This window comes from Ruditapes philippinarum, unplaced genomic scaffold, assembly GCF_026571515.1.
Source record: "Ruditapes philippinarum isolate M1 unplaced genomic scaffold, ASM2657151v2 ctg3672_1_1_1_1, whole genome shotgun sequence".
Lineage (NCBI taxonomy): Eukaryota > Metazoa > Mollusca > Bivalvia > Venerida > Veneridae > Ruditapes > Ruditapes philippinarum.
The window spans coordinates 18,083-33,002 of NW_026861837.1; the positions used below are offsets into that span (position 1 = coordinate 18,083).

General features: G+C 32.3%; 1 protein-coding gene and 1 long non-coding RNA gene across 10 annotated transcripts in view; both read right to left on the minus strand.

Moving 5' to 3' along the window:
- Positions 1-3,868: 3,868 nt before the first annotated feature.
- LOC132716987 (uncharacterized) lies at positions 3,869-4,920 on the minus strand. The gene is made up of 2 exons (XR_009623893.1): positions 4,482-4,920; positions 3,869-4,426 (listed from the first exon to the last, which is right to left on the minus strand). It is a non-coding gene; the product is annotated as an uncharacterized LOC132716987 (long non-coding RNA).
- A 2,198-nt stretch (positions 4,921-7,118) lies between these two features.
- LOC132716985 (ras-specific guanine nucleotide-releasing factor RalGPS2-like) overlaps positions 7,119-14,920 on the minus strand; it is a 52,285-nt gene continuing 44,483 nt past the window's right edge. For 8 of the 9 annotated variants that reach the window (XM_060700334.1, XM_060700335.1, XM_060700330.1 and 5 more), the window contains 6 exons: positions 14,209-14,296; positions 13,256-13,358; positions 12,825-12,917; positions 12,223-12,328; positions 11,449-11,540; positions 7,119-10,750 (listed from right to left, as the gene is read on the minus strand). In XM_060700334.1, coding sequence (XP_060556317.1) covers positions 10,721-10,750; positions 11,449-11,540; positions 12,223-12,328; positions 12,825-12,917; positions 13,256-13,358; positions 14,209-14,296 — 512 coding nt within the window. In that variant the 3' untranslated portion in view covers positions 7,119-10,720. The remainder of the gene's footprint in view (positions 10,751-11,448; positions 11,541-12,222; positions 12,329-12,824; positions 12,918-13,255; positions 13,359-14,208; positions 14,297-14,920) is intronic. The other variant, XM_060700333.1, reaches the window with a different exon arrangement.

Sequence of the window (14,920 nt, forward strand, 5' to 3'; positions counted from 1 at the left end):
ATAATAAACATAAATGTTATATGTGTGAATAATTTTTAGATTGGCGGTAAAAATGAACCGGCTATTAAATTTGTCACGGACTTTTGGGACAACCCTCGTATATGTATTGTTAAATTATAAGGATTTTTTTTTATAATTTTTATCTTAACATATTTTATTGTGTAAATAGAAACATATGCATAAATGTACAGACAAATACGCTGCAATTGTTTCATATTAACTAAAATATTTGGCAAAAGGGTTGACCCAAAATTGATGTCAACATTAGCACCGACCCTTTCCTTATGCTGTAAGTTTCAAAAACATACAGTGCAAAAATGTCAAGAGTCAGTAAAGTAAAAAAAAACAAACAAAACAATAAATAATTAAATATACATTATGTACATAATACCTGTATCTGTGAAATAGTTTGGTTTCAAAAAAGAAATATGTTTGGTGGTATGTGTTCCTTATATAGGTTGAAACGTATTGAAGATTTGCAGACTAATTCATGTTTCGGTGACGTAAAAAAACATGTACGTGTACATGTATGATTGCAAATAAAATATTATCACAAATCCGTGCAGCTATTGCTACTCACGGGATCTTGACGTATGACGTCACGTCAATAACACTGCACAAATACTGTACTGCAGTAGCGTAAAGACGCGTCAGAAAATAGAGTACAAGTATATTGAATTATGTTGAATGAGTGTAGGTTCAATACTAAATTTATTGAACGAGTAAATTAAAATCATATAATACGGACGAGTTGAATAAAATAATAAAATGCGAGACTATGGCGAGCAAAATATTATTTTATTCAACTAGTTCAATAAATTTGAATAGGTGTATGGCTAGCATTTAGCGCGTTCTTAAAGATCGTTCAGCACGACATTATTGTTGTGCTTGTGGTAATTTAGTTATTTCTATTCGGCTATTTTCTTGTTGGGTGGCTCCAGTATTCCTCACTTGAATACTATTGAATCACCCTTAGGATATGTGGCCTGCTTTTGTCTTTTGACGTCTTATCTGTAATATGCAGGCTTCATAACCTCTGATCCCCTTTCAAAATTCCATTTTATTTAGTTCCGCCCATTGTTTTCTCGTTTAGGGCACAAGCATTTTTTTTACTTGGGGACCATATGCCACTTTTCATGGAATGGCACTAACGTGTCACATTGAAGGTTCCATGATAACCGCCATATGAACACGTCTGCGGATGTTTCAAAATTCTAAATTTTACCAGTTCATGTTTAATGTTGATTTTTGCTTAAGCCGGTGCTAGGGGGCGTGGACGGTAGTTGACAGTACCGTCCATGAACAGGCTCAATCAAACCGAGTCTACAACATATTCAATTTTGCCGTGTTGGGCTTTCTTTAGGGATTCTTATTTTCTCTATTTTACAGTGCGTTTCGTATAACATAAATGAAGTCAAGTCAAAATATATGCGCGGCCGCGCAATACCATTTTTGTGGTGTCGAAAAATCGGCACGGATATGTGATAAGTAATATTTACGTTACAATATAAACATGCTAATAATAAATATGATTTTTTCACGGTAGCGATATGGAGTGAACAAAATATGGATAAAATAATATGTTCGACAGAGGCACACGTAGTATGATTTTATTCAACGTCGGAATTTAATAAATTCAGTATTGAACCTACACTCGTTCAATATTCTCTATATAATTATGTAAAGTGTGTACGCGTGTATGTGTCTGTCAGAAAAACAACAACTACAACAACAACATAATTTCTGATTAATACCATTAAAGTCTACATCGGAAATGGCAAACACACAACTTTTAAGGGTGGCCTTATTTGTAAAGATTTTTTTTAATTATTCTTTTCATGATCAAGGTTGAATGACTTACACGAAGCAAGTATGATAAAACAATGTCGTCTGCTTGCAACATAAGGAAAATTCAGCAATTTACCTGAAACGGAAATAACTTCAACTAAACAAGAGGACCGTGTTGGCCCTAGATCGCTCAACCAATACTATATCTGAATTAGGAAAGACATGTAGCGTAGATTCAAATAGGAGTGGTCTTGTAATTTATTTCTGAAACTTGATTTATGTTTTTATATTTTTGGTAAAAAAAAAGAACAAACACAGTTGCTTATGCTTCAATAATTTAGTTTAGAATTAACTAAACTCAAAAATTTGCTGGTTTAGGATTACTAAATTGGTTTCGCTACTTATCACATTACTTTTTCTTAGCTCAATTAAGTCGTCATTTTCAATCACAACCAATTTATTAACTTATTTCCAGGTGTATAGATTCAATCAAGTGACATGCATGCTTTTTACTCAGTTTCAAAGAAGAAGAAATGCCGGGTCGTCAGCTGTACAACAGTATCATGACGTTATTACACGTGTACATTCCATAGGAAGGAGAAACAAACAAAAAACATATGAGCCGCGTCACGACAAAACCAACATAATGGGTTTGCAACCAGCATGGATCCAGACCAGCCTGCGCATCCGCTCAGTCTGATCAGGATCCATGCTGTTCGCTATCAGTTTCTTTACTTGTTATAGGGTCTGTAAGCGAACAGCATGGATCCTGATCAGACTGCGCGGATGCGCAGGCTGGTCTGGATCCATGCTTGTCGCAAACCTATTACGTTGGGTTGCCTTGGTCGTGACGCGGCTCATATGTGGAAACAATATTGGGGCAGCTGCGTATTGTCGGCAAGCTGTTTCAAAGGTGAAACATTCTCAATGTCGAACATTTGAAAAGACCTATTGTCAATCCTCGAAATCAGAACACTATAAGTAAAATAGCAGAATTAATACACGAATGCACATGGACAAAAGTTGATGTTCGATTTCTTCGTGTTGCAACTGTTCGGTCTTTCCCGTCAAACTTCGGATATAGATTTTGGGTAATCGGCAAGGTGTCTTCTTTTCAGTTTTTCTTTGACCACTTATTATTATTACGATGAAATAATCTTTGATAGATAAAGGTTACAGTTTGGATAGAATGGAGAACCGGATGTAGGTATAGCAAGGTCACACGAATTAAAGAAGCGATTTAAAGACAAATAGATTTATCACTGACATTTTGAATTCGGTTACTAGTATACTTTAAGTCCCAGACCTTAGCAATTAGGTCCAAAGCAAGAAGTGTTGGACATAAAGAACATAACAATTAGAGAAATACCCAGGGTATCAGTGACAAGTTAGTAAATATATCAAAGTTAAGCTCAACTCTATGAATGAAGCTTTAAACACACTCTTGTGGTTCTAGACAACATGACTGTATAACTATGTCAATGGGTGACATACATGTACAATGTTTATCTGTTAAACGAATAATTTTGGCCCTACATGTCATAAAGTAGAGGAACGGCCGGACCAAAAGTTTATATAATGTATATGTATCTCTTTTATGAACACATTAATAGTTCCAAAACATATTTCTTGTTTTAATTTAATGAGCAAGGTTGAAGGTTTCTCAGACAGACATAATAACAGACAGACATACCTTCAAATCATTCAATAAGGGGCAGTATAAACAGATTTTTGCAGGTATGCCTCTATTTAAATTTGTACTACTCTTTAACCTACAGGTAAGCCTCACATTTTTTATCACAAAACATAAAACGGTGCATTATTTAGACCAGCACCATCAGGGTCTTTCAGATAGAAATAGAAAGACCCTGGCACCATATAGAGTCTAGACCAGGCTAGTGCACTTATGTCTTTAAGGTTCATGTTAAAATGCTGCAGAACTAACATCTACATATAATGTTGAATGCCAGAATGGTCAATATTGGTCTTAATTAAATGTTGAAGCAAATGAGGCTTATATACTTGAAAGGGCCTTGACATTTTATATCTGGTACAAAACAAAATACAAGAACAAAACTGATTTGTTTGTTTGAAATTTTATTTATCTTGAGTCCTCCACACAAGAGAGGACACTGTGGAAAACATGTTACAATTATAGACGGTTAAATAATTAATTTTATTAGACAACTTCTTCTCTAACAACTGTTATATTATGCTTGTTATAAAATACTGTATTGACAATGTTACATGATATTACACATGAACTAACGAAACAATACACAACATATTAGAACAATTTTGTATTTTCCATTTTCGGTCAATTAAAGGCCCATTAGGCCTCAAGAAATCAATAAAAACAACACTTTTAATCCTTTTAGTGCTGGAACCAAAAGCGTTAAGCCTTTGCCACCAGTATATATTTTTGGTCAATTAAAGGCCCATTAGGCCTCAAGATATGGTAATATTTACATTCTATTTTTGATGTCATATAACAATTTCCCTTTGCATTACGGTAATTAGTACAGTTACAGTTTATAATATATTGTATAGAAGTCATAACACTACTTTATTTACATTTTGATACCTTTATCAGAAATTATTTTACATTCAACTCTTATCTATTTCAGGCAATAAGCATCTAAAATGTTCGAAATAAATAAACACACCATTTCTAATCCTTTAAGTGCTTGAACCGAAAGTGTTAAGCCTTTGCCACCAGTATAGAGCCAGGCCAGCCTGCACATCCGTGCAGTCTGACCAGGCTCTATACTGTTGGCTGACAAACTTTAAAATATTTAAATTGATATCCCTAAAATTGATAATGGACAGTCCCAAAAATTGAAGTGAGACAAGTTTATTTAAAATATTCAGCATGTTACAAATGTTTGCCTTTTCTACACAATGGAAATAAATATGAAAATGTCTGAGGCTTAAAGCAGCACACCTCCAGATTCATGCCAATTTTCCTAAAAATCTGAAAATGTATTTAACAGTATGATATTGTGAAGTTACCAAAAGAAAGCAATTTACGCATTATCAATGGCACTTAAAACCTATGTAAATTACAATATAGAGGTCAAAACATGCAAAAATAGCCCTTTATGGTTTAGTAATACAGTAGAAATATAGCTATAACAAGAGCTGTCGGTAGGACAGCACGCTCGACTATTCTAAGTGCTTGATAGTAAAAGAGCCTTGATAATGTTAAATTTTTTAAGTTCACAAAAGAGCTAATTTTTTTTATAAATTCATGTTATAGGCCTTAGAGAGAGTCTAATTATACAGTATTGGCTTGACTATTCGGAAGGTAATGTCACAAGGGTGTTTTATTGAGTATAATAATACTAATTACCTATGAATACATAAATTTGACAGAAAAGGTACAAAGGCTTGTTATTAAGATGTTTTATCAAGTAAATCACTGCTTTATTATTATGAATGCATAAAATTGTCCCAAAAAAGGCACAAACCCTTCCGTAGTTATTGAGATAACAGCTTACAACCAAAACTTTACCATGAATTTCTAAGTTGAAAAAGGGGAGAAAACTCAGCCTAAATGCAAGGTAGAATTGTGGATCTTTGTCAGTGACCTACAATTATGACCCTTAATGCATATGTGAAGTTTTAAATAAATATCTATAATAGTTATTGAGATATGTAAAACTTGCATGTAAACATTAACCAAGAGACTAAGTAGAAAAGGGGATATGAATCAGCCTTAATGTAAGATTGAGTTATGGAACTTGGTCAGTGACATACAATTATGACCCTCCAATTATGACCCTAAGTACATGTGTAAAGTTTCAAATAAATATCTTTGAAGACCTTTAACCTTTAACCAAAATTTCTAAGTTTCAAAGGGGCAAATAATTCTGCAAATATTGCAGGCAGAGTTATGCAACTTTGCAAACTGATGAACATTGTTACTACAAAAAAGTATTTTAAATTTCAATTGAATATCTCAAGCAATAATTGAGATATTTGACTTTACAAAAAAACTTTAACCAAAATTTCTAAGTTCCAAAGGGGCATAATTCTGTCAATATTGTAGGCAGAGTTATCCAACTTGTCAATCTGATGTACCTTGTTACTATGAATAAGTATTGTAAGTTTCAATTGAATATCTCCAGCAATAATTGAAATATTTGACTTTACAAAAAACTTTAACCAAAATTTCTAAGTTAAAAAGGGGCATAATTCTGTCAATATTGTAGGCAGAGTTATCCAACTTGTCAATCTGATGTACTTTGTTACTATAAATAAGTATTGTAAGTTTCAATTGATTATCTCAAGCAATAATTGAGATATTTGACTTTACAAAAAACTTTAACCAAAATTTCTAAGTTAAAAAGGGGCATAATTCTGTCAATATTGTATGCAGAGTTATCCAACTTGTCAATCTGATGTACCTTGTTACTATAAATAAGTATTGTAAGTTTCAATTGAATATCTCAAGTAATAACTGAGATATTTGACTTTACAAAAAACTTTAACCAACGCAGACGCCGACGCGGACGCGGACGCCGACGCCGGGGCGACTACAATAGCTCTCATATTCTTCGAATAGTCGAGGTAAAAACTGAAAAATCGGCCATAATTCAAACATCACATGTAATTTATTATTAAAATTTTGAATCTTTATACTTTTCCTACAATTTTTGTACATTTTTCTCAGGTTTGATTTTATCGAAATGTTTTTGCTCATCTGGAGGCGTTCAGCTTTACTGTACCTTTAACTAAGTTAAGTAATACATGTTTATGTATCATCACTGAACTAATTCAAGTATTTCTGTCCCAGTACATGATTTTAATGGATAAATTGTACAACTAACTTCTAAAATGAAGTCATTTTAAAACTTGTAATAACATATTAATATATTTTCATATGTTTAACTCCTATTGAAATTTCCAATGCTTCTGTGTAGCAAGTTTTGTTTGTTTTTTTAAATATTTATTTTTTTTGTGGAAAAAAATACTATAAATGAACACACCTCTCTTAACTATGCATTATTGGTTTTTTTTTATATATATAATATTTTTCTGAAATCTGAAACATTAATTCAGTAATCATTTAATTTACTTTTATTGTTAACCCATACCTTGGATAAAATATTTCACCAATATTTCATTTGTAAGTATATAATAAATTATATTTATACATCAGAATAAGGGACTATGAGGCTGTATAATTTATTCCTACCTTTTATAAGCTTGTATTTTCACTCACAATAAAATCATTGCAAAAAAATCTTTCCCAAAAACGAAACATATATTATATATCTTTTTATACATATATATCTATGAAAACTTGAAATGATGTTTTTTTTCCCCTACATATCAAAGTTGAAATAAAAGCTGATGCGAATAAATACCAACAAATTTCTTGATAAAATATAACCTCCCCCCACCCACTCTCCTTACACCAACAAAACAAGACCAATAAGCGATTTCTGGAGCAGAAAATGCAGTTGCGAAATTAATACTTTAAGATACAATGACTTCAAACTAAACAACCAAATTTTTATTTTTTATAAATCAGTCAAACACAATTCTTTATAAAAAAAGTTACCTTCATTTAATTTATTTGTAGTTTATTCAACCATACAATTATATCATTTTTATTTGGGTTTTGTTTACCAGTATTGATTAACTAAACGCTATCAACCAGACCAGTACCTAGTATATATCACAAATGGACTCATCTATCTTTCAATCTGGACATAACTATTCAGCATTTTTAGGTGAAAATTTCAATATAAATGTATGTACTGACTGAATGTCAAACTGTGCAGACAATGAGAAGTGTTGGCTGATTTTGGTCCGCGCTGGCCCGCACTGGGCACATGGGTAGAACACGTTACCAACACCAGGTACCAGGTTCATGTACTGTTACAGAATAAAATATGGGGGCAAATATATAAATAGAATGAATAAAATAAACATATGTGTACCAATGGATTCAATAACAGAATAAATAAAATAAATGTGTACCCTACATATTATGTTGATGAACGTAAGTATGGGAAAATATTACCTATGTATTATAAACTTTACAACTGAAATAATTATGCCTATGTTATTAAGATGAACTTACAAAAATGAAAAGTATGATTTGAATATAAAAACCATGAATACAAATCATTTCCTTTACAAATGTGTTGAAATTATTTAATAACCTACTTAACTAATCTTCGATAATTTGACTTGAAGCAAAAAAGAGAAGAAAAACTATGCTTTTCTTTGATTTTTCTCTTTAGGGGTAAATTAACTATTCAGGGTAAATTTTCACTCTTTGGGTTAGTTTCATTTTGTTTCTCACAATGGCAAAAAGATATAAAATATTCAGTAACTATGATAGTCAATCTGTGTATCAATTTTAAGTTTGAGAAAAAAAAATTCAAATCACTTTTCTATGATATAGATGTCTGTGTCATACATTCAGTAAGAGATTTTAAGATATCCAAAGGGAGATTAAAAAAAAAAAAGAGTAAAATATTTATAAAAATCAACTTTCCACTGTTTTTGAAAAGGTATATGAGCCGCGTCACGACAAAACCAACATAATGGGTTTGCGACCAGCATGGATCCAGACCAGCCTGCGCATCCGCGCAGTCTGATCAGGATCCATGCTGTTCGCTATCAGTTTCTCTACATGTAATAGAGTTTGTAAGTGAACAGCATGGATCCTGATCAGACTGCGCGGATGCGCAGGCTGGTCTGGATCCATGCTGGTCGCAAACCCATTATGTTGGTTTTGTCATGACATGGCTCATATGTACTTGAAACATAACAATTTTTCACAATCTCTAAAATAGCCAAATTAAAATTATTAGGCCATCCTTAAAAAAATGTTCGTTTGCAGTAACGCGACCTACTCACAAAATTTGCCCCTACTCAAATGTTTTTTCATGGTCTGGATAAAAAAATTATTTTTTTTGAATCAGAAAATTATGCAATGTGTTTTGTTTTCGTTCTTTTAAAGGTTAATAGAAGAAATAAAATGTAGTGCTTATTAAATTAGAATTCAGTTATCAATTTATTAATTGTTACCAGATTATCAAAGCATATATTGTCCAGCATTTTGAAATTCCATGTTTATTTGGGAGTACAGTTCAATAAAAAAAAAAGAAGAAAAAAAAAAAAATCGACCTACCTACCCACCTTGAAAATTCTGGGTCGGGTTACTGCAAACAAACATTTTTTTAAGGATGGCCTTAAATCATTAAAAGCATATACAACTTTGGTCTACATGGTGAAAAATCTACTTAACTATGAGTATCTACTTACATCAATTTAAACTTGTGAAAAATCACTAACAAGTGGACAATTCACAAATTTTGAAATTTCATAAATTACAATTAAATCAAGGGAAGTAATGATATCTTTAAAATAATCAAGGGAAGTAACTGTATTATTTCATTAGGTTCAATGTTCCAACAAGGGGAAGCAACTGTACCTTTGCAATTCATTATAAGAAATAGGTAAATAAACATATATGTCTAGGTGATATTAAATAAGACCCATATAATCATCATGCTTAAAATAAGTTTAAAATGAATAACCAAGGGAATTAATTAGAGTAATATTTTTTATTTAGATCAGGGGAAGTAACTATGCTGTATGATCTTTATACAATATAAGAGGAAGTTACAAGTCTTTTATATTTTAAATGATTAAAAGGAAAATTTCTAAATTTCAAGGGAAGTAACACAGTCTATCTTTATTTACAGGGGAAGTAACTACATCTGCAACTTTTTATTTGCTCAGGGAAGAAAGTTTGAAGTCACCAAACCTCTACCTTTGTCTTCAACTTGAACTTCTTAATTTTCACAGGAAGTAACAAGCTCTAAAAACATCCTTTATTTTTCAACAGGTACTTGTATAATTCAAATAATCGGAACTGATGGATAAAATAAATTTTCAATAAAAACTGGAAAGTGCATTTTCTCAAAATCTTACCACAAATCGAAAAGATTTTTTTTTCAATCTTTTAAAAATTACGAATAACAACGAAACGAAAAAATGTGGAAAGCATTATGAAGTATGCAAAAAAATATCACAAAAAAAAACCAACCACACACCAAAACCGAATCTTTTTTTTAACTAGATATATATCATTTCATAGAGTTAGTTCCCTTGTCAATTTATACACATTGGTTACATAGCAACATTTACAAGAAAGTACATATTTATGTAGTATTGCACATTTTGTGAGAGCTTTTGGGTAACCCACCAAAAAACAAGCACTGACAGGACTGTTTGACTTACATATAGCACTGGTCCATTATACTCCAGTTACAAAAGTCACACAGAAAAAAAAAACCCAAAAGAACAAATGTTGAACACGGAAAAATAACAATAAATTGCACCTCAGAATCTTCGAAGTTTTTTTTTTTTTCACTGGCCAAGAATAATCATCAAAGTTTAACATGATTGTTGATCCAATCAACTGAATATCATCCACAACAGTTATATAGGCCAATACAGTCACTGGTTCATTTATATTGTATAATACTCCTCTGGAAAATCTATGGCCGTAATTAAATGGTCCGGTATTGTAATATCCAGTTTGAACCATCACTAAAAAGCTGAAAGCTGAAATATGTTTGTTCGAAATGCTGACACTTTTTTCTGGAATCTAGTGAAAAGTTGAGCATATGCTATCAGATTTCTGCTAAATCTAAACGTGTCCTGCATCCCTCATCAAATCACAGCTGAGAATTGCAATCACATGACTTTGTCATATTGCTATAAATAACTGGCCAATCAGCTTCAACTTCAACAGTCACATGATCCTTTTTTTTTTACAATGTTTTGTCCAATCAGACTAGACAAAAATAGTCATGTGACTGGCAGTATCCAATCAGATTCATGGAAGGCATGTAGTTTGAGTGTATCACAGTTTAGAGTATATATATCATGGCCATGATCCTCAGTCAAATGACATCAGATTTGGCTGAGTCTGAAATCAGAAAAAAAAAACTTTTATAAAATATTAAATCTATGAGAATAAACAATGCAGTATATTTTTGGAGTTTTAAAATTTGATGGTGATCCTGATTCTAAAATCTTAGTGAAAACAAGTGCCTGGTTTTAGTCACTGGATATTTCTTTTAAGATGTTTAATATCTTGAATATAGGCGAGTTTGGTATAAAAAAATAAATCACACCTTTGTTGATATCACTTGTCTTGGCTGAACATTTTGTTACATCACATTTAACAGAATGTTATATTATTAGTTATGAAGATTTTTTGACATATTATATGGCCCTATATAAATGGTTTTATGCATATATAACCCGAAGCGCTAGGCAAGGGATAAATTGCAAACAACCGTTTATATATGGCCATATAACATGTCAGGAACCTTTATGACTAATTTATAATACAGCAAAATTCCTTTTTAAGAGGAAAAATGTGACTTATTAAACTGACAGTAGCCATGTATATAAAACTATATAAATGTCACGATTATCCAATGCAAAGCAACGTTACAAACATGCAGTATTATAATTATATACAGACAAATTAATTTCAAGATTACAGATATTAATAAAGCATGTATGCAAATCTCCGGATCGGTATTTTCCAAAAAAAATGAGACATTGAAAGAAGTTGTGTGTTTTTCATTAGAAAAGATTAGATTTGAAAGAACCAACCTGTGCCTGATATTTCTTGGAAGCCTCACTTAGATGTCTACACCATACTAAAGCCTGGGCTTGTGTTCCCGCACGAAATTTATACTGATTTCCTGAAATATGACCAATGTCAAATATGAACCCCTTACTATGCCAAACAACTTGAACCCTTTACTATGCCAAACATCTTGGTTTAAACATATTTATTTAAACTCGATTGCAAAAACAAGTTCTTGCAACATATATTCATGACTTTCAAGTCCGCTTCCTGGAACCAACCAGTACTGGTGTCATATAAAGAAACATGGACATGACCTGATTAGTACTTGAACCCATGATCCCTAGGTTGAGAGACAGACACCTTAGCCACTGCTCCCCTTTTGCCAAATATCTTAAAAGATCTTGTATATCATTTTAATCTTGACAAATCATCTATTCATAATTAATTTACATAAAACTGACTAAATTGTGAACAGACCATGATCAGTTGGTATGGATGTGCTCGCTGATGCACTGGCTGCACAAGTTAGTTCTGTAGCTACCAGCAGATTAAGGGTAAATTATTTACTTACAGACCCTATAACAAGTAGAGAAACTGATAGCGAACAGCATGGATCCTGATCAGACTGTAAGGATGCGCAGGCTGATCTGGATCCATGCTAGTTGCAAACACGTTACGTTGGTTTTCTCATGAAAAAAAATAATAAATGCCATAAACTCTTAAAGAAACATGTATTACTTCATTTGTTTTTTCTCCAAAATATTTTTTTTTGTAAGTAAAGGGAGGTAATTTACCTTTGACTGGATCTGTGATTTGGAATGCATCTGGTTGTAATGGATTATCTCCCATGACTACCATCCAACCGACTACAGAGGTCATCTTACTGGGACTGGACTTAAACTGTGGAAGACAATGATAAAATGTTCAAACTATAATAAATATCAGGTTATACTATGAAAAACTGTACAAAAAAACCCACAACAAAAAACAACAAACCACCATGTAAAACTGTCATGTTCTTTTCAGATTTCTAAATTTTTGAGTCAAATTTGGAAGATGTTTCAGCACAAAAAATCTCATGAATTCAAGAATTTTAACACAACACAAAACAAAAACATTCTTTGTTGTTGTTGTTTTTTTTTTGAAAAAATATATGCTATCTTCATGGATGAAAATTTACAAATATTATTCTTTCAAGTTACCTAGTTTGGTTAAGAATTTCATCTTATCAATATATTAAACAAACATTTAACCAATTACATAAATAGAGGATATTGAATGAGTGTAGGTTTAATATTAAATTCATTAAACAAGTTGAATTTACTCATATTATTATTGCATGCCTCTGGCTAGAATAAAATTAAAATTGTTTTATCAGAAGAAAAAAAATACTTACAGAATTCCTTTCTATTTTTCGCAAGTTTTTGGCAGGAAAATAAAGTAAATTGGTTCCCCACAGTGCCACCCAGTAACGGGTCCATGCTGCCACCTGTAAAATATAGTTAAAAGATTTATGAATTTGCTCAATACATTTACAGGGGCTCTCAATCCAATTACTATTTATAGTAACAATTTTGTCACTATTTGTTGTAACAATTTTTTTACTATTTATAGTAACTTTTTAAAGTAATAATTTTGTAACTATTTATAGTTACAGTGTATTAAATCTCACTATGAAGTGAGAATTTTGAATTTCAAAATATTTTCAGGAGCACAAATAGAATAAAAATCTTCATTTGAAAAACAGTTCTATAAATTGAAGTTGATCATGTCCATTTAAGAAATTCTGCAGGTTCAAGGGGAAACTAATCCGTTGATTATCATTACCGTTGGTTTTCTGCCTTCCTTCAACAATGTTTTCCTTTTCAAACAACCCTGGCATGTAAAACTTTGTTGGTATTGTTTGTCTGAATCTAAAGATGGCCGCAAACTGTAAAAATATAAATATATAACAAACAACGTTAAATACCATGAACAAATTCTTTAGGCATGTTTACAAGAACTTAAGGTATTTATCTTGCATTTGTTAAGATTTTTAGTTACATCAACACACTTTAAGTCACATGCCAACTTTAAGGCTATCTTGCTGAAGGAACTCCTCCTCAAGTGTCCCTCTATGGTGGAGAAACACCAAGTGTCCCTCTATGGTGGAGAAACACCTCAAGTGTCCCTCTATGGTGGAGAAACACCTCAAGTGTCCCTCTATGGTGGAGAAACACCTCAAGTGCCCCTATATTGTGGAGGAACACTTCAAGTGTCGCTTAGAACACCTCAAACATCCCTCTATGATGGAGTGTCCTCAAGTGTCCCCCTTTGTATTATTTTAGTCATGAGCAAACGCAAGTATAACAGTAATATTTTTTTCAGGCTGGTAAACTATTTGCTCCTTGAAGCATTTTTCTTGGTGCCAAAAAGACAGCCACGATTTGTAAGGAACATTTGCTAAAGTCAATTATACAAGCAAATTAAAAACATCTGTTGACAAAGGCTTCTCCTGTTTTGTTGGTTTTATTTCTAGTTGGGCAATAGCAATTCTCTAGCTTAACTGGTTCAGGAAGACACTCCCAGGGTGCCCCTCAGTGCATTATCTATATTTATACCCAAGTATAACCTCCGACCTTTCTTAAGCTAGCTGATTAGCTTCTTCGCATTAAGAATCCCAAAATCTCTGAGGGGTAAGTTAACCTCGCAGCAGTCAAGAGGCAAATCAACAATTTAATAAGTAACCAATGTTCCTCATATTTTATCTCTAATAATAAACTAGGGAATGGAAAGCTTACTTGTCGGCAGGCCAGTACACATCTTGATCGCTCGAACTGGTCTCGGTCAGGTCTTCTGTATCACCACCTGTAACGCATAATGCACAGCCTGGTAAAGTTGAAAAAAATAAAAACACACCATTACACGTGTGCTACACATTAAACCTTTAAAGGGACTCCACTGAGGTTTTTTGACATGATGGGACTGAAAATATTTTTTCCAGATAAATGTACCATTTGATGTAGGTTTAGACCACTAATCTTTGTGCAAAATTTCAAATCATTCGCGCACTTCGCTTTTCCAGATTGTAAAAAAAATGACCCAAAATGAAAAGCGTTTAAACACTTTTCACTCAAATCGGGCTAAGAAGAGCATAAAAATACGATTTTCAATTTCAAAGTATATTTCTTCACTATCTTTGCATTTATTTCTGTTTAAAGTGCCCCATCTCATTTATGTAAGAAATTTAAATGTTATGTTTTTAGACCTTTAAACCTCAGTGGAGTCCCTTTAAAGCAACATGCCTCCAGATTAATGCTTATTGTCATGAAAATTTCAAAAATGAAATTAAATGTATAATGTTGTATAGAAAACTAAATAAAGCAATTTACACAGTCATTATCAATAACACTTACAACCCCATGTTAATTACAAAAAGAGGTCAAAATATGCCGTTACTGCGTACTAGAAATATAGTTATGGGTAATGAAAGATTCACTAGTAATCGCTCAT